At 45.0% G+C, this 24,361-nt stretch overlaps 1 protein-coding gene across 3 annotated transcripts in view; it reads right to left on the bottom strand.

Annotated features, from left to right (window-relative positions):
• The window catches only part of PDPK1 (3-phosphoinositide dependent protein kinase 1), a 72,282-nt gene that overhangs the window by 21,483 nt on the left and 26,438 nt on the right, over window positions 1–24,361 (bottom strand). For all 3 annotated transcript variants that reach the window (XM_081297148.1, XM_081297150.1, XM_081297149.1), the window contains exons 2-8: window positions 20,953–21,216; window positions 16,687–16,729; window positions 16,292–16,429; window positions 10,061–10,205; window positions 9,345–9,442; window positions 4,965–5,040; window positions 229–297 (exon numbers count right to left, since the gene is read on the bottom strand). In XM_081297148.1, coding sequence (XP_081153274.1) covers window positions 229–297; window positions 4,965–5,040; window positions 9,345–9,442; window positions 10,061–10,205; window positions 16,292–16,429; window positions 16,687–16,729; window positions 20,953–21,216 — 833 coding nt within the window. The remainder of the gene's footprint in view (window positions 1–228; window positions 298–4,964; window positions 5,041–9,344; window positions 9,443–10,060; window positions 10,206–16,291; window positions 16,430–16,686; window positions 16,730–20,952; window positions 21,217–24,361) is intronic.

Genomic DNA, 24,361 nt, shown 5'->3' on the forward strand with positions numbered 1-24,361 from the left:
GGGCAGGATTTTTGTTCACACCTCCAGTGCTGAATGACCTTTCCTAGAATGATTCAGGGTTGCCCTTATCTCAACAGACCACCCACAAGCCACCAAGCCCTGTGTACTTATAAGTCATGGTGGAAATCCCTTCCCAGCTGGGTATGGCCCCTGTTACTGCACCCCTTCCACTCTGTCAGGCAATTGGGTGTTACTGTGATGGGTTCAGAAGCCTGGGAGTCTCCTTACCCGGCTCGGAATGGTGGGAGTCCTGCCACAAGCTGGTATATTATGCATCCAAGAGCCCAAAGATCTGAACTTTAAGGTAGGGAGAAGACAAAGAAAAATGGCATTGGTATAATTTAAATGATGAGCACAGTTCACTTTCCACTTCTTCCATGTCACACCAGTTTCGGCCTCCAAGGTACTCTTGTCTCTTGGGACCAGGTATGTGTGAGATATGAACTGCCCTTCTGGGGAGCTTCCCCAGGGACATGGGCCCAAAGGCTAGCAAGTGCCACCAGCTGGGTTCAGCTGCCCTTGAAGCTTTGCCACCTCCACCAGGGGTTAACAATTTCTCCATCCACTCTAAGAGACAGCAGAGTTCACTGCCAACGTCACACCATGCCAGGCTACTGCAATCAGGCTGCAGCAGTGAGAGAGTGAAGATGGATGGTCACATGGCTTCCAGGGATGTGCCAGGAACAGTCTGACAGAAGCAAACTCCTTTCAGTGCCGAGGAGCAGGCTGAAGGAGCTGCCCTCACCACTGCAGGTGGTACACATGAGACTAACCCATTTGAGCTCACATCAGAACAGGTGTGAATGTCGCATGCCACAGGGTCAAGAGGCTCATCCACAGGATACTCATAAAGGAGGCTCTGCCCTTCCTTTCTCGTACTCTGCTGTAAAAAGCCCTGCCCTTCCTTTATAAACATTTGGATTACCCATTTTCAAGGGAAAACAACATAGTTCTAAATGTCTCTAAATTGTTTCCAGAATGTCCCCAGCTGTCAAAGATCTTAAGACTGCTGTTCATCTGCCCTCACAGCATTCCAAGTCTGTCTGGCTCTCCCACCCACTCTCAGTGTACTGTGATGACTTTACAGTATTTATTCCAAGTCCTGCCTTCCATTCCCAGCTCCCCGCAAGACTGGGTATGCACAGGGCTCACAGGCTGCTGACAGTGGCCTGGCATTCTGAAAGATGACATCATAGGACATGGGTGAAAACCACTGCTCTAGACAGTAGGCCAGCCAGAGTGACCAAGCCTGGGTGAAGGCTCTGTTCTCACCCCAGCATCACCAGCACAGCAGGCCAGGACACTTAGGTTGGTTTTAAAAATTAGAAATGTTGAGTCCTAACAGGATAAAGAGCATTTAAAATATTAATTTACATTAAACTCAGTAACTAGTTTACACTTGGTCTTCTTTAGTATTTAGTTAAAATAGATAGGGACATAAGAAAAACCAGGGCGTCAAGCACATGCCCTTCAGTGTCCAAACAGAGGGGCAGGGCAGTCAAACCTGTAGCCTCTCTGAGTCCTCTCTGGATTGTGGGAATTCATACAAAAGGGGCTCTGGGGCAGCTTCTTCCTCCTCTGTGAATTATCTCAATGTTTTGCTTTTTGTTCTGTTTTCTTTTTCTTTTTTTCCTCTTTCTTTACCTATTTCAATGTTTTATCATGAGCTTGTATTTTAGAAATTTATATGTCTTTTTTATACAATAATAGAAGGGAACCAGTAGACGTGGTGCATGCCTGTAATCCTAGCTGCACAGGAGGCTGAAGCAAGAGGATGGCAAGTTCAAGGCCAGCCTGGGCAACTTATCAAGACCCTTTTTGAAAATTTTAAAAAATGTTAAAAGGACTGTGGATGTAGCTTAGTGACAGAGCACCCCAGAGTTCGATCCCCAGCACCCCTCCATACAAAATAATAAAAGGGGGGACCCAGTATAATGGTTGTGGAAAGCGTTATATACCAAGAAGTCTTTAAATGTTCACTGTGGCTTTGTCTTTCCCACCAGATGAATGACAGGGCACCCCCCTGAATCAGAGCCCTGGTACCTTCCTCATATCCAGAGGAGGCCCAGCAGCACATAGCAGACACCAGCACCACCTCAAGCATCCAGCAACAAAGGGACAGTTTGATGAACTATGATAAACTCATGCAACAGAAAATTACACAACTAGTAAAGAGGCTGGCAGACAATCTTAATGACATGGGAACTGTTCATCACAGAATCATGAGAATCAGGATTTGACTATGCAATGACTCCATTTGTATCAAACTACATAAACACATTTAATGTAGACACGAAAAATATACCAAGTTATTATCTGCAAGTGGGCTTGGAGACGACTTCTTCTTCTTCTTTTTTTTTTTTCCTTTTCTTTTTGCAATACTGTGGCTTGAACCCAGGGCCTCCCACATGCAAGGCAAGTGCTCTAACACTGAGCTACTAACCCTAACCCTAAACTTTCTACTTTGAGACAGGGTCTCACTAATTTGTCTTGATTGGTCTCAAACTTACAATCTCCCTACCTCAGCTTCTTGAGTAGCTGGGATGATAGGAAAGTGCCACCACACTCAGCTGGAGAATCATTTTCTGAGAATTTTTAACAATTAGTAGGACCTTCCCCCTTTATTGGTATTGGCAATTGAACCCAGGGTGCTCTACCATTGAGCTACATCCCCAGTGCTTTCTACTTTTTATTACAAGACAGGATCTCACTAAATTGCTGAGACTGGCCTCAAACTTGTAATATTCTTGCTTCAGCCTCCTGAGTTTCTGGGATTATAGGCATGCACCATTGTACATGGCTAGGAATCTCCTTTCAAATATGAAAAGAATTCTCAATTATTTTTAACCCATTTGTCCCACTGTCCCAGATGTTAACACCTATAAAAACAAATACAGGCCGGGCATGGTGATGCACACCTATAATCCCAGTGGCTGAGAGGCTGAGGCAGGAGGATCCCAAGTTCAAGGCCAACCTCAGCAATATAGCAAGAGGGTCAGCACCTTACAAGACCTGGTCTCAAAATAAAAGAATGAAGGGCTGGGATTGTAGCTCAGTGGTAGAGCACTTGCCTAGCATGTGTGTGGCACTGGGTTCAATTCTTAGGACTACATATAAATAAATAAAATAAAGGTCTGTCAACCACTAAAAAATATTTAAAAATAAATTAAAAAATAAAAAAGGATTGGGGGGTGTAGCTTTGTAATAAAGTGCTCCTGGGTTCAATGCCTAATACCAAAAAAACAAAAAACAAAAAAAAAAAAAAAACAAAAAAAAAAACACCCAAAACTTAAATATAGTACGTAACATAAATTTATATAACAGTATAATTATATAACACAACAATGATAGTAATATTAATGGACATCAGCTCATATTAATGTAATAATATATACACTCTAGATTATAATTCCCAACCAATCTATTTTAATACAACTGTCAATTTCATTAAAATACACAGAGAATTGAGATTTAACAGGTAAAAGAATATCCCAAGATTTAGAAAGTTAAAAGCAAAAGAAATACACAGTGATGTCTCCCTTAAAACCCTGTTCCATGCCCCAGTCATTTCTTGTCTATCCCCATACAGGGAAAATGAGCTACACACACAAACATGCATGTATGTCCCTTCTTCACGCAGAGTGGTCTAGGTGCTTGCACCCATCAGTGCTGACAAGCTTGCCACCCAGAGCAGAACTGATAGCAAGGAAAGCCAATTCTCAGACAATGATATAACACACTTGGAAGTCAGGAGGCCACGCCTACCACCTCACACTGTGCACCCTGGCTGACGCATCCTCTGCACTATAAGAGGCTGAGCAGCATCCCTGGCCTTCACCTATTACAGGTCAAAAGCACTCTACACCCCTGTTTTGACAACCCAAACTGTCTTCAGACATGGCCAAATGTCCCCGGGGGCAGAATCAGTCCCACTGGGCAGCTCTGTCTGGCCCTTGTTCAGAATTCAAAATCTCATGACTGAATGAGAAAAACCAAAATAGAGAAGCCCATTACAACTGAGATGCTCAAGTTTAATTTTTCAGAGCACCTTCAATGCAGCCATTATGTGTGTGCCACGGCACTACCCTTGAGTTTTCAAAGCTTCTAAGCTTAGAAAGCGAGGGGCTTGATCAGAATCACTCATTCATTCTCATAGGGGCAGCCCCTTGTTACCTATCAGAGTAGGACACTGACTGTCCGTAGGAGACTGTGTGACAATGGACCCAGTAGCTGAGCCAAATCAGACACTAAAGCAGAGCTTGACTGGTCCAGGGAGGGGAGAGCCCAGCTACACCTTCATTCCACGGATCTGTTGCCTAGAACTGCTCTCCAAACCTGAGCACAGAATCTAGTGCTACCTCTCTCAGTCTTCCAAGACAGCACTTCAACTCTTCCCTATTCCAGGCCATCAGCTGCTGCTCAACTGCTCTGCAGACTGATCCTCCTACACTCTTACAAACAGAACCCATTCCTGGACCAGCGAAAGCTCTTCTAGTATTCATGACTGAGAGCACTCACCAAGGCCCAGCTGCATCCTGCAAAAACCCTCACTGCTGTGACCACTGTGCCTGTACCAGGACTGGTTGTTCCTAGCTACAAACCTCCACTCCCCATGCCTCCTGGGCCTCTGCCCACCTCTGCAGACTCTGTGACACTAAACAGTGCACAGCTGCCACAGCCTTGTAGCACAGCAACAGTACTTTGCCACTGAGCAGTTTCCTAAATGAACAAGAGCAAATAACTAACCAAAGATCAACAACTAACCCTGAAATATGAAATATAATGATAAAGGAGCATACATGTGTATCAAAGAAAAGCAAAATGTTATAAGATTTTTTTCAAAGTATGCTTGACTTTATACTATATAAAGGCCAAAGTTCCTCTTTCAAATATTAATTTCTCATGAAGAAACCTAGTAGCTAACATAGAGAGAAGAGAAACCTGATTAGATAAAAGCAGATTACCTCTTACAAGCCGACTTCTCTGTGAGCAGCTCTGGAGAAACATACTGCGCTGTTCCTACAAATGAGTTGGCCCTGGCTGAGGAGAGAGAAAGAAAAGATTATATCTGGAGCTGTAATCCCCTGCCCACCAACAACTACACAGCTGGTGCATTCCCCAAGATATCATAGTACAAACACAGCAGAGGAGCTTGCTGTCAGCTCAGTGAGGGTCACCTGGAGCAAACTGAGCTCTCTCAGGAGCCAGACTCTTTAAGCCCCACCCAAAAATGCCTGCAGGACCCCAGAACACTGCGCAATCCTCCCTGGCAACTCCCACCTGACATGATGTATGACTGTAAAAAGCATTCATGACGCACACTCATCATCCTGTCACTGCAGCAGGGCAGCATGAGAACGGGCCCTGTCTGTTGTGTTCACTGTTGGACGTGCAGCACCTAAACATACACCAATGCACAATAGCCACAACAAACGGCTGCAGGCCAGAGACCACCCTCTTCTCAGTCACCAACAGCTCAGGCATACAGGGGCTCCAAGGCCAGTAAGACTGAAAGCCTCCATTCCAGAAACTCTCCACATTTGGCTACCTTCAGTTCTAGATTACTTGAGGTTCATCCATAGTCACAGGGTTGGTACACAGGCCCTCTGGACCCATTCATCATCAGAGACCCCAGGGTTTTAGGACCATGGGGACTCATCAGTCACAGTACAGACAGACAAAGCAGCACCACAGCTGGCCCAGCTGCCTATACACAAGGAACTGGCAGGTCTGGTCCACTCACTGCAGTTGCTACCACCTGTCCTGCTTGCAAACCAGTTCTAAGCCATCCCTCCCACCCTATGCGGCCAGGCTGAGGAAGGCCCACAGCTTCTCTGTAGGAACCCAGCTTAGTTCGTCCTTCAGTCATATAAATGGTCCTTTCAGTAAATGGTTTTCTGAAAAGACTTCTTGGCTGCATTTGTGTCCTGCCAGGACCCTGAAAGATACTATTCAAGGACACCAAGGAGGCCCAAGAGGAAAGAAAACCAAACCAAGAGTCAAAAACAAAAGAGTCCACTCAACCATGTAATGAACCCAAGAAATGTAAATTAAAACACAATAGTTTTTTTAATATTTATTTTTTAGTTGTAGTGGACACAATACCTTTGTTTTATTTATTTTTTTTATGTGGTGCTGAGGATTGAACCCAGGGCCTCGAACTGCTAGGTGAGCACTCTACTGCTGAGCCACAACCACAGCCCCAAATTAAAACACAATAGTTTAGACCAAAAGGAAGTTTAGTAGCGTACAGGAAGGAGAATGGGAAAGAGGGAGGACTGGAGGGAAAAGGTGGGGGGGATCATGAACTGAAACTGAATTTCACGCTGTATGAGTTTGTCAGGATAAACCCAACTACTATAAAGCTCTAAAAAAAAAAAAGTGTCGGGCACAGTGGTGCACACCTGGAATCCCAGCAGCTCTGGAGGCTGAGGCAGGTGGATCACAAGTTCAAAAGCCAGCCTTAGCAAAACTGAGGCACAAAGCAACTCAGTGAGACCCTATCTCTAAAAAAAAAATACAAAAAATAGGGCTAGTGATGTGACTCAGTGGTTAATTGCCCCTGAGTTCAGTACCTCCCTCCCAAAACAAACAAAAAGCAAAACAAAACAAAACAAAAACACCACAATAGCATATCAAGTTGGCAAACAGGAAAAAAAAAAAAAAGAATGAAATGCATGGCATTAACAAGGATCTGAGGGAACATGCAGGACTGTTGGTGGGGCTCCAATGGTACAACTTACAAGGGGCCATTTTTCAGTAAGCATCAATCCATAAAGGAACAGGCCCATACTGAAAGACCAAAGCAAACCCTATTAAGACAGATAGAGCTATGCTGGGTGGGAGGATGGGCATACTTTGGTAATGCTGGGAAATCCATTTGAAGGCAACCATTTCTGTCCCTAGGCAGGCAGTCCTGCCCATGCTAGAATAATAACGAGACCAAGGCAGTCATGTGAGGTCCACAGCATAGCATAAAGACAAATGGCAGCTGGCCAGGGAATCTGAAGGATGGCCAACCACAGGTGGGGATGTGGGGCCACTGCAGTGATTAAAGCCTCCCTATCCATACCCTCTAGCTTCCCTGCCCACAACCGCTGACCCCCTCTCCTTCCTATTTGCTGAATGCAGCCTCTGCACCTGGCTGAATACAGAAAGACCTTAATAGGTCAGAACTTGGGTTTCCAGAAACAAACTCCCAGTCTGAACTTCCAAGACACCCAAACTCTTCCAAGGCTTTTGTAAAGAGGGCAAAGTCCAGGAACAGATGAGCTGCTTACTCCAAGTGGATTAAGCTGTCTTCACCAGGATGTATCTAAAGGATCCTCAGGTAAGGACAAAACCAGAATCCCTTATCAATCCCATATGCCCTTTTCAATTGCCCTGCTCCACTGCCCATCATCTGCCCTCACAAACACAGGGCATAGCCTCTGTCTAGGAGGAGAGTGCAAGATGCCCACAGCTAGGGAACCTGGGTAACCCTGCTCCCACCAACACCTTATTCTAGAAGATTTCAAGATGTTTTAGGGGAACTAACTATGCATGAAAGTAAAAAGAAGCCAGCACAGGAATAAATTCTGATTGTGAACTACTCCAAACAGAAGTTACTAAAATGAATCAGATATTTGTCCCTTTTCCTCTAAGAAGGAAACAACCCTGCCACCTCCTCTGCATATACAAGCAACTGTCCTGGGTTATACAACACCATAAGGACTTCTAGCAGAAATCCTTTCTAGAATAAAAGGTTTATTTCACTAATTCACAAATGCACTTAAATTTTTATGTATTTTTAAGTGGCTGTAGGGCATAAGCCCTGGCTAAACTATCAGATTCTGAAGAAAATCTACAAAAAGGAAGATGCACAGAGCACAGCTCCCATAGCTGATGGGGGACCAAAGATGTCCCAGTCCTGCTGCCCAAGATATACCATGGGCTCGTGTCATGCAGGAAGAGTCAGCACAGGCAGGACAAGGAGCTGACAGATCCCTGAACAAAAACCTGGCAGACATTTGGTTCAACTTTGTAGTGGACAATGTGTTTGTTTTTTTGTTTTGTTTTGTTTTGGTACTGAACCCAGGGATGCTTAACCACTGAGCCATCTCCCTAGCCCTTTTTTAATTTTTTTTTTAATTTTTTATTTTTTGTTTCAAGTGGTGGACCCAGAGCATCTGGGTTTTTTTTTTTTTTAATATTTATTTATTTTAATTCTCGGCGGGCAAACACAACATCTTTGTTTGTATGTGGTGCTGAGGTTCGAACCCGGGCCGCACGCATGCCAGGCGAGCGCGCTACCACTTGAGCCACATCCCCAGCCCCTCTAGCCCTTTTTTTATATTAGGGACGGTCTCGTTGAGTTGCTTAGGGCCTTGCTAAGTTGCTGAGGCTGGCTTTGAATTTGCAATCCTATTGAGCTGCTGGGATTATAGATATGCGCCACTGCGCCCAGCTAGACAATGCTTGTAGCTATGAGGTTAAATCAAGTACATGAAAACAGAATTACCAGCCAGTAATATGATTACTATTTACAAGGAACAAGTCCAACAGATCCAGGTTTAGGAGCTTTCAGAAGCACCAGGGGAATAGACTATCATCTAAGACACTGGAGTCAATAAGCATCTCTTCCTTGACTGGTAGGTTTGCTTTTATCCCCCCAGGGCAGTGCTTTAGGACTGACAGAGATATTCCCAATCCAGGAGGAGGCCAAACACCTCAAAAACTACAAAGCGGTTAAAGGGCAGACAGAACCTGGACAAGAACCCTCCATATAAACAGCACCCAGAAAGACACAGACTCTAGCACGGGAAGCCTGCGCTGCATGGGGGAACAGGCTGGCTCCTCCTAGTAGCACCCTGCAGACAGAACTGGTCAGGAAGCTGGGTGTAATCCCCTCTAGCACCCATGAACTAGCTGGCTGCTGGTGGAGAGGCCAGAACCACCACCATCCCCTTTTCCACCAAGAGTAGCCACAGCACTGGAGATGCTTATGTTGGAGTCTTACTTCCACCAACACACTGGTGCTCCAAGCCTGTGGCCACCACATTCATCCCCCAGCACTTTCCTCCAATGTCTTTCTCTCACAGGGAGCCCAAGCACAGAAGGAGAGGCCAGGCAGCTCTGCAAAAACTCATGGGAGGATGGGCCACAGGACACTCACAAGAACAGAGCCTCCTTCCCTACACCTTCTAGACTGGACATGCTGCCTGGTGCCCTACAGTGGGACCCCAAGAAAGGCACCATGAGTCTCTGCAGTAATGCTAAAGACCACACAATGCTACACATTTCTCAGAAGTTGCTTTCAGTTTTAAGCACAGAGCTAAGCTCTGCTGGAAACCAAACTCACACACCTTGTTTGCTCTCTGGGGTTAAAACTTTTGCTGTTCCAAAATCTGTGATCTGGATGTGCATGTCTTCATTTAACAAAATGTTTTCTGGTTTAAGGTCCCTGTAAAAGTAGATATTTATGTTTGAGATGAAATCCAACAGCAGCATTATTACATACTCTCTTTTGATGACAACAACGCAGTGATGATGTGATGAATACTTACCATCTTTACGGATTAAAGCAAAAATACAAGCCCCAAAGTCCACACCAAATAAATATCAACTGCATACAATAAGGTCATTATAATTATATCACTTCATAATACCATCTATCATTTTAATAAATGTTTTACTACAGCATAATCTATCATTTTTAACTCAGAAAGAGCTTATGGATACTTCCAATTTGGGAAAAGAGATCAGAAATAAGTATACACAAAAGCTACAACTGATCAAATAAAAGCACTAGTCAAGATGGTACAAGTTACTGCCTAGGCAGGAAGACACCTGGCCACTGTGATCTGGTAACTGAAGGGAGACACTCAACATGCATATTCCTCTGACTTCAACCTCTTCTCACCTGGCACCTATATCCCACCCACCACAACATAAACCCACGCTGATCTTAGAGGCCTGGGATGGTCTGGGCATCAGCAGTAGCTTGTAGGCCAAATGGCTGCTGGCCCAATCATTACACTGACCATCCCACACATATCGCCCTAGGTGGCCATCAGGTTACCTGTGAATGATGCCCTTGCCGTGCAAATACTCTAGAGCAGACACGATCTCAGCTGTGTAAAATCGGGTACAAGTCTCATCAAATGAACCGATTTTGCGGATATATTTAAGCAGTTCTCCATTTTTGGCATAACTAAGGCCAAAATCTGAATATTGTACAGTTAAGGAAGAATGGTAGAAAATTTGTTGTTTTAAAACTAACCTTAACAGCCCAGTAGGAACATGTTTTATTAAATGCAAACTGAAGCTACCTGGGACCCAAGACAGTCACCCTTTTTTGAGTCAGATCCAGGCCAGCTCCAAGACCAGGCACCAGCCTTGGGGCTTCTAAGAACACAATGACACAGTTCCTGGGAAAACAGACAACACGACTCAGCCCAGACTGCCCTTCTGGACATGGTCCCCAGAAGTGTCTGTAGACATATGAAAGGGAACCACTACAGATGGCTGTCATGCCTACAGACCCTGGCCAGGGCACCAATGCATGTGTGGCTTCAGGTAAAAACAAAACAGCTCTGGAAGACAGGTCCTGACCAAGAACCCTGCTTAAACACACAGAGCTCCGAGTGTCATGCAAATTGTCCTGCATGTGGTTCTACTTCCATGCACAAGTGACATGCATTGTAAAAGAAGAGCCATTGGGATTACAGGCATGTACCACCATGCCCAGCACTGTATAAATTTCTCAATTCATTTGATTTATTTGTGAGACACCCACTGGGGAGACACAAGGGATAGTCAGCCTACTCTCAGCACCCCGCACCGAGACATGTTCCATCTGAATTCTCCTTCTGAGGGAAAGGAAGGCTGACAAGAACAGCTCCCATATAACTTTCCCCTGGAAGCACTGGACATTTGTGCCTCACACTAGAAATCTCTAGGTGCTTTACCTCCCTGGCAGTCCAGAACAGAGACCCAATGTTTACTACCTTAAGCAGTGGCTACTGGAGACCCAATGTTTACTACTGTAAGGGTGGCTTGTGTTCATGGTGCCAGGCCAGCCTTCTTGGTCTGGTTTCTGTCTGCCAAGGCATGGTCAACTCCCATCAATGAAGGAGGGAAAACACCACAACCAATGCCACCCCTGTCAGGCCCATCTCTGATCACTCACACCTCCCCAATGGGACAAGTTTTCAAAAAACCTAAAACAAAAAGCAAGTATACCTCATTACACTGGAGAATGCAGAGGGTCTCCACCAGGGCCCCCTCACCTCACCCTGCCTACTCCCAACAAGGGAGGCTGGGGCCATGGAACTGCTAGTTCTGACTCCACCTGGGCTGCCCATAAGACTACTAGTTAGAAGCCCAGGTGTGAGACAGCCTCAGTCACATCCTGAGGAAGCAATTTGTTGCCTCTTCCAGCTTCATAGTTAGACTTTTATCCAACCTCTTACTGGTTCCTGTTTTCTGCATGAAGGACACCTCTGGTTCTCTGCTAAGCATGGGGAGAGAGGTGATCAGCAGGTCTGAACACAGCAGGTGCCCAGGATTACTGCTCAGGCTGCTAGTTCTCCATAGTCACATGCCTTCCTCATCCCAAGGTGCTCTATCAGAATCCTAAGCACATTCTCCACCCTCTAGGCCAGGGCAGTTACAGGTAGGCAGAGGTGGCAGATCTCTCTCAAACACACCCAGTAAGCCCAACACCTGCAGAGCAGGAACCTGGATTAGAGATCAAGCAACTGACTCAAGATCACAAAGCAAAAGGAGAGGAACCAAAGTTCAGCCCTGAGTTCTTTTTTTTTTTTTTTTTAATATTTATTTTTTAGTTCTCGGCGGACACAACATCTTTGTTGGTATGTGGTGCTGAGGATCGAACCCGGGCCGCACGCATGCCAGGCGAGCGCGCTACCGCTTGAGCCACATCCCCAGCCCCCAGCCCTGAGTTCTTGACTCCTCTCTGCAAGTGGGGCATCACAAGGGCAAACAGGTGTTAATCAGCCTTCACAGGAACTGGAGGAAGATAAGACTCCTCCAGCCTTCAACTATGCATGAAGAGGAAGGCCCCTCGCTGCTCAGACTTGAGTCAAGGCAGAAATGCTCTGGGTGTGGAGGGCTTTCTGCTTGGCCAGGCGATTATGCTTGCTCTCCTGGTGGCCTACACTGCATCTGGTAAAGAACCACAGCGGGCCCTGAATGGACCCACTTGCCTGTTTCCAGGCTGTAGCAAGGCGTCCACAGGCTCTGTCTACCCTCATACTGTCCTGAGGATAGGTGGACTCACTCTGAAGTCACTGCGGGTAGTGACAAGAAAATGCACTTAATCAACCACTCCCCTCTCCCACTGGAGTTTACAGTTAAAGAGAGATGGTGTCACATCTGGGCACTTATTCATGCAGACAAAGTTTCATTTTCTTTTCAACACAATGTATACCAGGGATGCTGAGTGAAGCAGAAGTCCCTGAGTCTTATCCTTGTGGGAGGTGAGTGAGACCTCATGACCTTCTGGGGTTTTGGAATTTGTCTTTATTTTATTTTTGTGGTCCTGGGTCTAAAGGAATTTATCTTAATCATAAAGAATAATATGTGCAGGGCTGGAATTGTGGCTCAGTGGTAGATCACTTGCCTTGCAAGTGTGAGGCACTGGGTTCATAAAAACAAATAAAAGCATTGAGTCCATAGACAACTAAAAAAAAAATTAAAAAAAGAATACTATGTGCATAAGCTCATGCCCATAATCCCAGCAGCTCAGGAGACTGAGGCAAGAGAACTGTAAGTTTAAGGCCAGCCTTAGAAACTTAGCAGGCCCTAAACAGCTTAGTGAGAGCCTGTCTCAAAAAATAAAAAGGAATGGGGATGTGGCTCAATGGTAAAGTGACCTGGAGTCCTCTCCACCTGCACTGCTCTAGCCAGACCCATCTGAAAACCAGACAGCAAAAGCATTCTCATTTGGATTCAGAGCTGGTCCCATCACCCATGACACTAGGAGGAGACGAAGTCAAGTGATTATCGTTCTGTTCAAGCTGTCTATGATTTGGATATGGTTTTGATGTCCCTCAAGGGTACCTGTAATTGAGACTTGGTTGCTAGAGTAGCAATCCTGGAAGGTAGTGAAAATGGAGCTGTGTTAGGGACTCAGGTCACTGAACGTGAAGCAATTCCTGGGAAGTTCTCAAGAGAGGGTTTTCATAAAGGAGCAAACCCTGCTACATCCACTGTCTCTACTTTCTGGCTTGAGATTTGCTCCTTTCTCTGTACATACTCTGCCATTCACCATCCACCACATGGCTACAGCATGCACTAGGACTTTCTCCAAACAAGCTAAACAAACTGCTTCTCTTCAAAAAGCTGGCCGCCCCAGGCATTTCGTGGTGGTAATGCAAAGCTGACAGAACAGACTCCCAGCCAATAGGATACATCGTCCAGCAGGCTTGCAGGAAGCCAAGGCCTTGGACCTCTGGTTATCTGGTAGCTAGAAACCCTCAAAGAGGGGTGCATTCACACTGGGTCCCAGGGGACACGAGGGAGGGACCAAGGCAGCCTCAGAGGTGATAGAGACATGAACAACATGATAATGCGGCTAATGAATGTCACATAAGCAGCAGAGGTGGGGACCATAAATGATACTGGGAGACAGCAGGCTCTACCCTACATGCCACTATTCAATCAGAGCTAAAACAACCACCAAAAAAGGCCTCTCCAGGCCACAGGTCTGCCACTACCGGACCACTAAAGTGATACTAAGGGAAAACCACCAGGAAGAGCCCACTTGAGTATTTCATCTCCAATTGCCTCACCCCTCAGTCTTGAACATTGCCCTAAGAAGCGCCCACCCAATAGCCAATAACTTGTATAAATGCAAATCCTGGTCAGGCCCAGGCCCAGGCCCATGTATTTGACTGCTGGGCAGCAGCTGGCTGAGCAACTATCATCCTACTGGAACAAATCTGATCCTATACCCTCCAGGTCTCCAGGCTCCTTATTAACTGGCAACAACTTATCACAGTCTCCTCCTTCTTTGGGTGCCAGCTAGCCCACTCTGGATCTGCACATCATCCTGAGTGAGCCTCCAGAGCTCTGATGGCAGCCACCCAACAGCCCACTCAGTCCTTGAAGAGCAAGCACCAGCATATGTGTCATATGCCAACACAGTATTTGCCCCCAGCCTAGTCTCTCCTGGCTAAGTAACAGCACTATATACTCTGAGGGCAAATACCAGAAATCACCTGACTCCACTTTCTCCTGCCCAGCCCCCAACTGCCTCTAGCTCCCATTCCTCAGTATGGACTATGAGGGGTCAGAGTTGGGGCAAACCCTGTGTTCCCCAGCACAAATAGGAGAAAATCCAAAATTGGTGCCAGGTCATCATGGTTCACAGAACTGACCCACTTCCACCCACAGACTGCCTATTCCTCAGATTCACATTCTCTCCTGCCCTTGCAAGTCCACTGAACTTAGAGAGGCCCACATTTCCAGATACCTGCACATTGTGGCCTTTCTACTTTCTGTAGCTCATCCTGCTACCTGGACATCTGTGACAGCGTGATACTCTGCATCTCTCTAACTCCTTCCCTGAAAGGGAGACCATCAGGACAGAGCCTTTTCCTTGTTACATCCCCATCTCCCTAAGCACAACAAACACTTCTAAAAGAACAAGCAAATTCAGGTAGCAGTAGAAGGAGCCAAAAGATGGTATTAAAAGTGGGAACAGAGCCAAAGCATGGTGGCACACACCTATAATCCCAGGAAGCCTCCGTAGGGAGGCTAAGGAAGGAAGATCACAAGTCCAACCCAGACAACTTAGTGAGACCCTGCCTCAAAACAAATTTTAAAGGGGCTGGCTCTGAGCTCCCCTCTGTTCAGTTCCCACTATGACAAAAAATATTTTTTTTTTTTAAATGGAGCAGGGGGGCTGGAGTTGTGGCTCAAATGGTAGAGTACTCACCTAGCACACGTGAGGCACTGGGTTTGATCCTTAGCACCACATAAAAATAAAACAAAGATATTGTATCCACCTAAAAAACTAAAAAATAAATATTAAAAAAAAAGTGGAGCAGGGGTTTAGGAGTGTGGCTTAATGTAGAGCATGTCTTTTTTTTTTATATTTATTTTTTAGTTGTAGTTGGACACAATACCTTTATTTGTTTTTATGTGGTGCTGAGGGGATCGAACCCAGGGCCTCGCGCTTGCTAGGTGAGCGCACTACCACTAAGCTACAACGCTAGCCCTAGAGCATGTCTTAATATGCACGAGGCTCTGGATAGGATCTCTAGCACTACACCAAAAAATAAAGTAAGAACAGAATAGAGCAAAGTTTTAACAGAAGAATTGATGTTCAGGGTACAGAAAGAGATGGAATAGAGAGAAACCAGGTACCTCACCCAGGTAAAATAGGGAGGCCAAGCCCTTAGAGGCTTGGACCAGCTTTGAGGGTGGCAAGGAGAGGGGTGGGGCCCACTAAAAAGAGAAGAGCACCTTTTGGGAGCAAGGGAAACCCACCTGCCTGGCTCACAAGTGTAGCCTGCCCCAAGATCCATAGACCTGCCTCCCTGATTCCTAAACGAAAGTTTGAAAAGAGTAAAGAAAGGGCTCCCAAAGTTCAGGGAATTAAGGACAAGAGAAAATGGACAAAATGAAGACCTACTGGAGAAGTAGGACTATTCTAGAGAGCAAAGGCACTAAAGAAAGCTGAGGGACTGAAAGCCCAAGGGAGAACTACACTCAGGACATGAGGAAGATGATTCAAGATCCTGTGGGTCACACTCCCTGCACTTCTCAAATACCCAGAAAAGATGTCCTTTCCAAATAAATTCCACAGCCCAGGAGTCAAGGAGGCAGGCAGACACCAACAGACACTCCAGGAGCCCAAGGATACCCAAGATCACTCCTCCTCTCTTGTCCTCTGCTTTATTTGAGCACGGGATTTGATATCTAACAGATACTCCACAGATGCTTGTTAGAAGGGAATACCTTTGCATTGATATCTAGCAACCCAGCAGCCAGGATTAAAATAACCAACAATCCATTAGGTAGAATGTTTACCAATAAAACCCTCAAAACTCTTTGATGGCTTCCTCAGCAGACAACCCAGCAGGGAGCCTCAGTCGCGTTTGGCACTACCTACTGCCTCCAGGAATATTGGCCACCCAAGAGGTCCCATAGCAACAGGAGTGGGGAGCCACACTGTACCCTTTCCTTTTGGGGGAAGGGGTTACTCATGAGAAAAATGGGGCTGTGATTCCACAATGAGAGGGATAACTGGTATCATTTCAGATAACCACAAAAAGGATACACAGCTTTTCATCATCCTGAAATGTGAAGTAAAGCTTAACGAAGAAGGGGTGATCCAGGCGTGACATCACATCTCGCTCTCTGGTTACATATGGGACCTTGTTCTCTTTTATAATATGACGCTTCTCCAGAATTTTAACTTAAGGTAAGAGAGAAGTAAGTTACTACAATTAGAAAAGGTGAAAATAGTAAATACACAATTCATAAAGATAACTGGTACAAATTATAGTTTTCCCAAAATTACCCACACCAGCTTCATGGTCTCTAAGACCAACAATGTTCTAGATCCTGAAAACAGCAGAAAAACCTCAGGCCCTGCCACCCAGATTGCCATGTGCATGGATGCTGCACTGTCCCCAAGTCCCAGACACATAGCTCACTGGAATTAGTACTTACTAGCATATTCTCTGGAGGTAGCCAGTTCTCGGGCCAAGACAACCTGGTTTGGGGAAAAAAAGGGGAAAAGAGAAGGAAAAGAACACACACTGTAATAACCAGGAGACAGTCTGAAGAGACACGGACTTCCTCATCCCACTCGAGGTTTGAAATTACATAAATCCTTTGGGTTCTGTACTAACAAACAAAAGTACAAAGCCCCTGCTAATGTAAATGTGTTTTAACAGTTAAGAAAAAACATATCTCTCCACTGTTTTCAGAAGGCTCAGCTGCTACTGGTCCTCATAGTGCCGTGAAAGTATAAATTCAAGAACCTTATAGGAAAGTACAGTGACACAAGCCTATATCCCAGCGGCTCAAAAGGCCGAGGCAGGAGGATCACAAATCCAAAACCAGTCTCAGCAACTCAGTAAGGCCCTAAGACACTTAGTGAGACCCTGTCTCTAAATAAAATACAAGAAAGGACTGGGGATGTGGCTTGTTGCTTAAATGCCCCTAGGGTTCAATCCCAGGTATCAAAAAAAAAAAAAAAAAGAACCTTGTAGCTGGGCACATCAGTGCACACCTGTAATCTCTAGCTACTAAGGAGGCTGAGGCAAGAGAATCACAAGCAAGTTAACTTAGTGAAACCCTATCACAAAATAAATTTTTTAAAAATTTCAGTGGTAGAGCCCTTGTCTAGCAAGCACCAGACCCAGACCCTGGGTTCAATCCCCAATACTGACAGCAGTTGGGGGGGACAACCTCATAGACTAACATATCCAAATACCACAAGTGGGTCCTTGGAATTTCTTCAAAAAATAACTTTAAGAACATGCCCTTAAAAAAAAAAAAAAAAAAAAGACGACACCCTTCCAGGGCTGGGGCTGTAGTTCAGTAGCAAAGTGCTTCCCTAGCATGTGTGAAGCATTGGGTTCAATCCTCAGCACCACATAAAATATTATGTGTCCATCTAAAACTAAAAAAAAATATTAAAAAAAGAACATATCCTTCTGGTATATGTACAATGCAAAAAGATGCCCTAAACTTAGATTTTAAAATAATTGCTAATAATTTCTACCACACATTTCATCAGATGATGCAAATATGATCACAGCTATAAAGGGGACAGGGAAGTAAACCAGCACAAGAGTAAGCTACCTTCTCAGGACACCCTCACACTGCCACCTCAGAAGCACAACTGACCCTGTGGTTCAAACTCCACTTCAGGGGCAAAGTGCCCAGTGTGGCATCCCCAAGTGTGGATGTGGAAAGACTGAATAAACCCTGGCCACACTTGAGGCACCAAAGTGGAAGTAGCTGATGGGCCCAAGGTTTGGCCAGAGTTTGCCAAGACAGCTTTGCCAGAGTAGATCCCACCACAGCCTATGGGTGCAAATGTGCCTAAGACCTCTGAAGAGCAACAGCCTGAGGAACAGAGAGCAGATGAAACTAGTCCCTGTAAAATTCCTGGGCCTGATGGGAGGATGAGGTCCACTCAATCCCTCATTGTGAGTCAAATCCCATGACAGGATGCCTGACAGAACTCCTCAGGCGTGGTCCTGGAAAAGCACTTTGAGACGCCTGGCCATTATTGTGAACAAGGTCGGGTTATATGCACTCAGGTGGAAAGATCTCAAAAATCTTTCCTAAGGAATGTGCTGTGTATGGATGGTTTTCAGTCACTGAAGCTGAAGGAAGCGGCCAAGGCAGAACATTCTTCTCTGGGTTATGCATTTATACAATGTCACATTCCTTCACAAAAGCATGTGCTAGATTCATAAATAGGAAAGGGAAAGAACTATTAGAGAGTACTGCTATTTAGTAGAATCCTCTCTAAGACCATATTTATGTAATCTTTCTGGTTGTCTAAAGTTAGCAATTTATTAACAGGTTTCCACAGGAAAGGAGGGGGTCCTTTTCCAGAGATTCAGGTGCAACATATCCCTTCACATTACCCAGGGTGATGGCAGGCTGCCCTAGATGTTGTAGTATCCTCAGGACCTCTTCCCTCTCTTGCACTAACACCAGGTTCTGCCAACTCAAGATCCTGGTTCAACCTTGTAATTGTGCCTCTCCCCTGGAAATCTAAATTTAAGTGTCTCTATTTCAGGAATGGTGAGAAAGAAGGGAGGGTAACACCAATTTGAGACTCAGGGCTATACATTCTAAACAGTGGGAGAAGGAGCCCCTGGCTCACAGCACTTTCCCAGGCACCTTGTGGCCAGGTCCAAAACTGCACAGGGTAAGGGGAATGATGACTGCATCACCCAGAAAGGGTGACACCTACTCGGCAATCCCTAATCCAGGGACACAAGCAATGCCACAAGTAAATCCTTCCTTCCAGTTGAGATAAATGTAAAAATATCAAACTGAGAGGAGAATTTGGGATACTCTAAGTAGTGAGAACAAAAAATTGGGGTTGTACTACTGCCCAGGGTTATCCAGGCAGTTTCCTCTCTCTTAAACGGTAGTTAAGTACAGAACAACTGGAACTATCTTCATAGTTGAGGGCTTTTTCACGAAGGCACAATCCTTTTATAAACAATATTATTCATAAAAGTTGCTATTAGAAATCTAAGTTACAAGTGTAAGGGGAAAACAGGGCACAGTGACGCACATCTGCGATCCCAGTGACTCAGGAGATGTAGTCAGGAGGATCACAAGTTCAAGTCTAGCCTGGGCAACTTAGTGAGACCCAGTCTCAAGAAAAAAAAATAAAAAGGGCTGGGGATAGAGCTCAGTGGTAAAGCACCCCCAGGTTCAATATCCAGTATCGTAAAAATACACAAATAGTTAATTTTTTTTAAAGGGCTGAGAATATAGCTCAATGGTAAAGCTCACTGGGTTCAATCCCCAGTACCAAAAAAAAAAAAAAAAAAAAAAAAAGAAAAGTAGAAGGGCAGCAAGTTAACATTAAGTAAAACAAAATGACAAGATATTAAGAATGCAGTGAGCTATATTCCATGTTCTTTGTATTTTAGAATCATTCATAAATGTAAAACAGAGGAGGAAAAAACAACAAATTCCACATATGGTTTCTTCACAAGGCTGGCAAGAAAGATTGGTTATTCAGAACTCTCTCAGGGTGAGGTGCCTCCAGGGTCATCCTGAAGCACCCATCTGAAACTGAAGGCCAGTGTAGAGGTCGCAATGTGTGGAGGCACTTTTGAACTGAGATTGTATACCTACAGCCAGGACTTCTTCTGAGCTGTCACAACCCTGCACAGCCCCCGCCCACTGCCTCCTGGGTCCCACCTCAGCAACCTGGTTGCTACCATCAGCCTTTGTTTCTTTGCTTTCTCTTAAAGCAAAGAGAAAAACCCAAGTCAGGTAAATCTGTGACAATGTTACTGTGGTTCTATAACAATATTACTGTTTATTAAAAAAAAAAAGAAAGAACAAAAATCTAATTTATATATTAAAACAAACAAAAATCAAGAGACTTTTTTTTTTTAAAGGATTAATTGTTGGGCTGGGGCTGTAGCTCAGTGGCAAAGTGCTTGCCTAGCTCAGTGGCAAAGTGCTTGCCTGGGTTCAATCCTCAGCACCACATAAAAATTAACAAATAAAGGCATTCTGTCCATCTACAACTACAAAAAAATTTTTAAAAAGCATTAATTGTTAACAAAAAATGTCTGAAAAGATACTAACTTTCAATCTCAGGAACACAAAAACTTCCTTGGGACAGGAGAATAAAGAATGTAACCTGCTAAGGCCAGGTTAGAATGAAATTAACTTGTATTTAAAAAAAAAAACAACCACAAATCATTAGTTGTAGATGGACACAATACCTTTATTTTATTTATCTATTTATCTGTTTGTTTGTTGAGGTGCTGAGGATCCAGCCTAGTGCCTCACATGTGCTAGGCAAGGGCTCTACCACTGAGCTACAATCCCAGCAAGAGATGTTTTGAGATGGGTCTCACTATGTTGCCTAGGCTGGTCTCAAAATCTGAGGCTCCAGCAATCCTCCTGTCTCACATCTCCTAGGTGCTGAAACTACATAAGTAGGCCATCACGCCCACCAAGAGATGCTTTATAAAGTTTTCATCTACAAAATCAGGTTTAGACATTCTAGACACACTCCTGGTGGTCTGCTGCGGAAGCCAGTCTAGAAGACTCCAGTGGCCTTTATAGCAGGAGACAGACACTAGGAAGAAGCCTGGGAGCACTTCCCAGGAAGAATGCTACCTGCATTCAGGTGGCCTAGCTCTTAGTTCCACAACAGTTGGCCTTCCCAAGAGAAACATGGTAATTTAACAAGCAACAGCAGAACATACTCACTGTTGAAAAAGAGCCCTCGCCAAGAATTTTCCCAAACTTGAAGTCTTCGGGCCGTTTCTTGCGAGGCTGTGGTGGCTGGGCAGTGTGCTGCAGGGGGTTGGTGCTTGGCCGGGACTCAGCTGTAGTACTATCCATGGTGGGGCCCTGCCTACCGCCACTGCTAGGAATGCCAGGAGCAGAGCCGGACTCAGTCTGGGTCCTCACCATTGATGGAGACGGGCAGGCACATAATACCACACTGGACTGAATGGGAACAGCGTCATACTGTGGACACAGAGGAGAAAGGTAAGACAAATGGTTCACTGTCCAGCACACATGGACTGAAGTCTGACCTTCTTCAGTCCTCTGGGGCTGCCACCCTCTCCCCTGCTCACACCAGCCACCACTCCTCAATTCTCTCTCAGTGCTGCATGAGTCTCCAACCAACTCTCTAAGGCCAAACTAAGGCAACCAAAGACAGCACTGTGAATTTTAATTATGGGGGATGAGGAGATAAGAGCAGTGATTAACTGTGTTTACAATACACAGAGACACCCAATGCTGGCAAGACTATGATAGAGCAAGCACATTCATATCCATACTGCAGCTGGCACCAAAAACCGGTGTGGCTGTTAAAATTATTTTGGAAAGCAATTAGGCAAATGTCAACAAAACAACAGAACAGTTGTCAATGAGACACTGAAACATGAAAGCCTCAGGGGGAACACAGTTAAAAATGGAAGTGGGCACTGAGAAAATCAGATAAGTGTTTGAAGTTAAATCTGCAGTATGTGAAAATTGCACTCATGCTCAGAAAAACCCCTTCCCCCGCTCTGCCCCTCATGTTCTCACAATGATGACACAGGCCCACTTATTACTAGACTGTGATATAAAATACAAAATGAACTTGGAGTACCCAGGTGCAGGTCTCCATACTCCTGCCCACTGAAGAACCTAGGAGGGCACCTGACTTGTTTCAATGTGCTTCTAAAAAATCAAATGTGCTGCATCTGAAAATCAAAGTCTCCCCAACTGTCCCCATAGGATAGAAGGACAGGACAGCAGCCTGCCAGGTTGTCACTGGCCAACACATGGCCCTTTCAAACACTAAAAACAAACTGATCAGAATAACCTGAAACTGACCATGGGTAGTGGACCATACCTATAATCCAAGCAACTGGGGAGGGTGAGGCAGGAAGATTACAAATTCAAGGCCAGGCTCAGCAACTTATTGAGACCCTATCTTAAAATAAAAATAAAAATTAAAAAGGATGTAGCTCAGTGGTAGAGCAGTCATATGCAAGGCCCTAGGTCAGTACCCAGCACCAGCCCCCTGAAAAAGGCTGAAGACAACTGAATCCTCAATTTTCATAATTCAAATTAAAAAGGGAGTGTGGACACACAGCTATTTCTTAAACTGTTTGCACATCTGTTTATAAGGACAGACAAGGATTTTTTCTTTTTCCATATAAACAGGGAATGATATACAGAGAAGCAGCAGCCAGGGCTCCAGAAAGGTAGTAAACATTTCAAACACAGGAAAGAAAAGTGGGGGAGAGGGATTGGGGAGATTGAAATGCAATCAAATTCCATGCCTGTATGAGTTTGTCAGGATGAACCCAATTACTAATGTATAACTAATTTTTAAAAAACAAAACAAAAAAACAAACAAACAAAAAAGACAAGAAACACAGGTGGACCCACGATAATCAAGAGTGAGCCACAAGACAACAGTTCAGCCACCAAAAGCAAGAAAAGGTGGTCAGTCAACCCACACCTATAATCCTAGCCACTCAGGAGGCTGAGACAGGAGGATCAAGAGTTCAAAGTCAGCTTCAGCAACAGTGAGGTGGCTAAGCAACTCAGTGAGACCCTGTCTCTAAATAAAATACAAAATAGGGCTGGGGATGTGGCTCAGTGTTGAATGCCCTTGAGTTCAATCCCTGATACCTAACCCCCAACCAAAAAAAAGAGAAGAGGTACACATCTTGATAACCATGAAATGCACAAAAAAGACAAACAAATTTATTAATACAACTAATAAAAGTAGCCTCAATTTAGATGTCCAAGAGGATGCATTGTTTCCTTAAAACCCAAAAAGTGTGTTGGGCACAGTGGCTCATGCCTGTAATATCACCAGCTTGGAAGGCTGAGGCAGAATTGCAAGTTCAAAGTCAGCCTCAGCAACTTAGCAAGATCCTGTTTTATAATAAAAATAAAAAGCCTAAGGGTTTGTCTCAGTGGTTAAGAGCCCATGGGTTCAATCCCTGGTATTAAAAAAAAAAAAAAACGTTCATCTATAATTCCAAACACTCAGGAGACCGAGGCAGGAAGATCACAAGGTAAATGCCAATTCTGGCAACTTAGTGAGATCCTGTCTCAATATAAAAAATAAATAATATATAAAGGCCGTTAGAATGGATGCTCACAAGAAAGCACTGCCCTCAAAGGGGGAAGTGTGTACCTAACCTGGGCTCAGCAAGCCCCTCATCTAGGCACCAAAACTAGGTGGTATGACCCCACAACTCCCATACTCCATGACAGTTGCCAGCCAGACCGGTGGAGGGTGTTACTAGAAACCTCAGGGATGAATTGACAGCATGACTTGTCCCAACAGACTCCAAAACATCAGGTAGGACTGACATGAAAGGAAGTAGAGCATCACTGCCACATTGCTAACATCTGTCCACAAAGGAGAGTAAGCACCATGGAAAACACTCACATGTGTGAAAAGACTAGAGGTGCCATCAGAGCTGAGATTCAAAGGACAGGAAGTGTGTTTTGCTATTACTGGTGTTGGGGGATAGCTGAGTAAGACTCAACTGAGTCAAAAAGACAACCATGGTGGCATTTCAGAGCAGCTGTTTTCACTATGGGTGTGCCACTCCATGTTGACCAGTTTTGATGCAGAGGACTTCAAACCCTGGGCCCAAAACCACTTGATTAGGCTAGATGTGTGGCCAAAACTCCTTCCTTCCAGAGGACTGCATGTGCTCAGTACATAAGCAATGGGTGTGAGAGCAGGCAACTGCCTGGCTAGTCATGGGCACAGTCCTAGGGCTGCCTCTCCTGTGGCTCATGTTGGGAACTGCTGGGCACAGGGCCATGCTAAAGCCAGGAGAGATGCAGTGCTACTCACATCACCAGGAGGGCTCAGTCCAAAGAACTTAGGTGTCCTGGCACGTATTCTATTGCAGAATCTCTCAATCAGAGCAGTTTTGCACCCCCTGGTGAGACTTGGCAAAAACTAGAGACATTTTGGGTTGTCATACTTGGGGGAGGAAATAAGTATTATTAGCATCTAGTGGGCAGAGGCAGGGACTCTGCTAAACATCCTAAAATGAAGATAACGCCCCCACAACAAAAAATTATCAGACCCAGGGGTTGACAGTTCCTACTGAGAACCCTGCTCCAGACTCACAGACTCTGC

The sequence above is a fragment of the Spermophilus citellus genome (genome assembly GCF_964194105.1).
Source record: "Spermophilus citellus genome assembly, chromosome: 6".
In the NCBI taxonomy this organism is placed as follows: domain Eukaryota; kingdom Metazoa; phylum Chordata; class Mammalia; order Rodentia; family Sciuridae; genus Spermophilus; species Spermophilus citellus.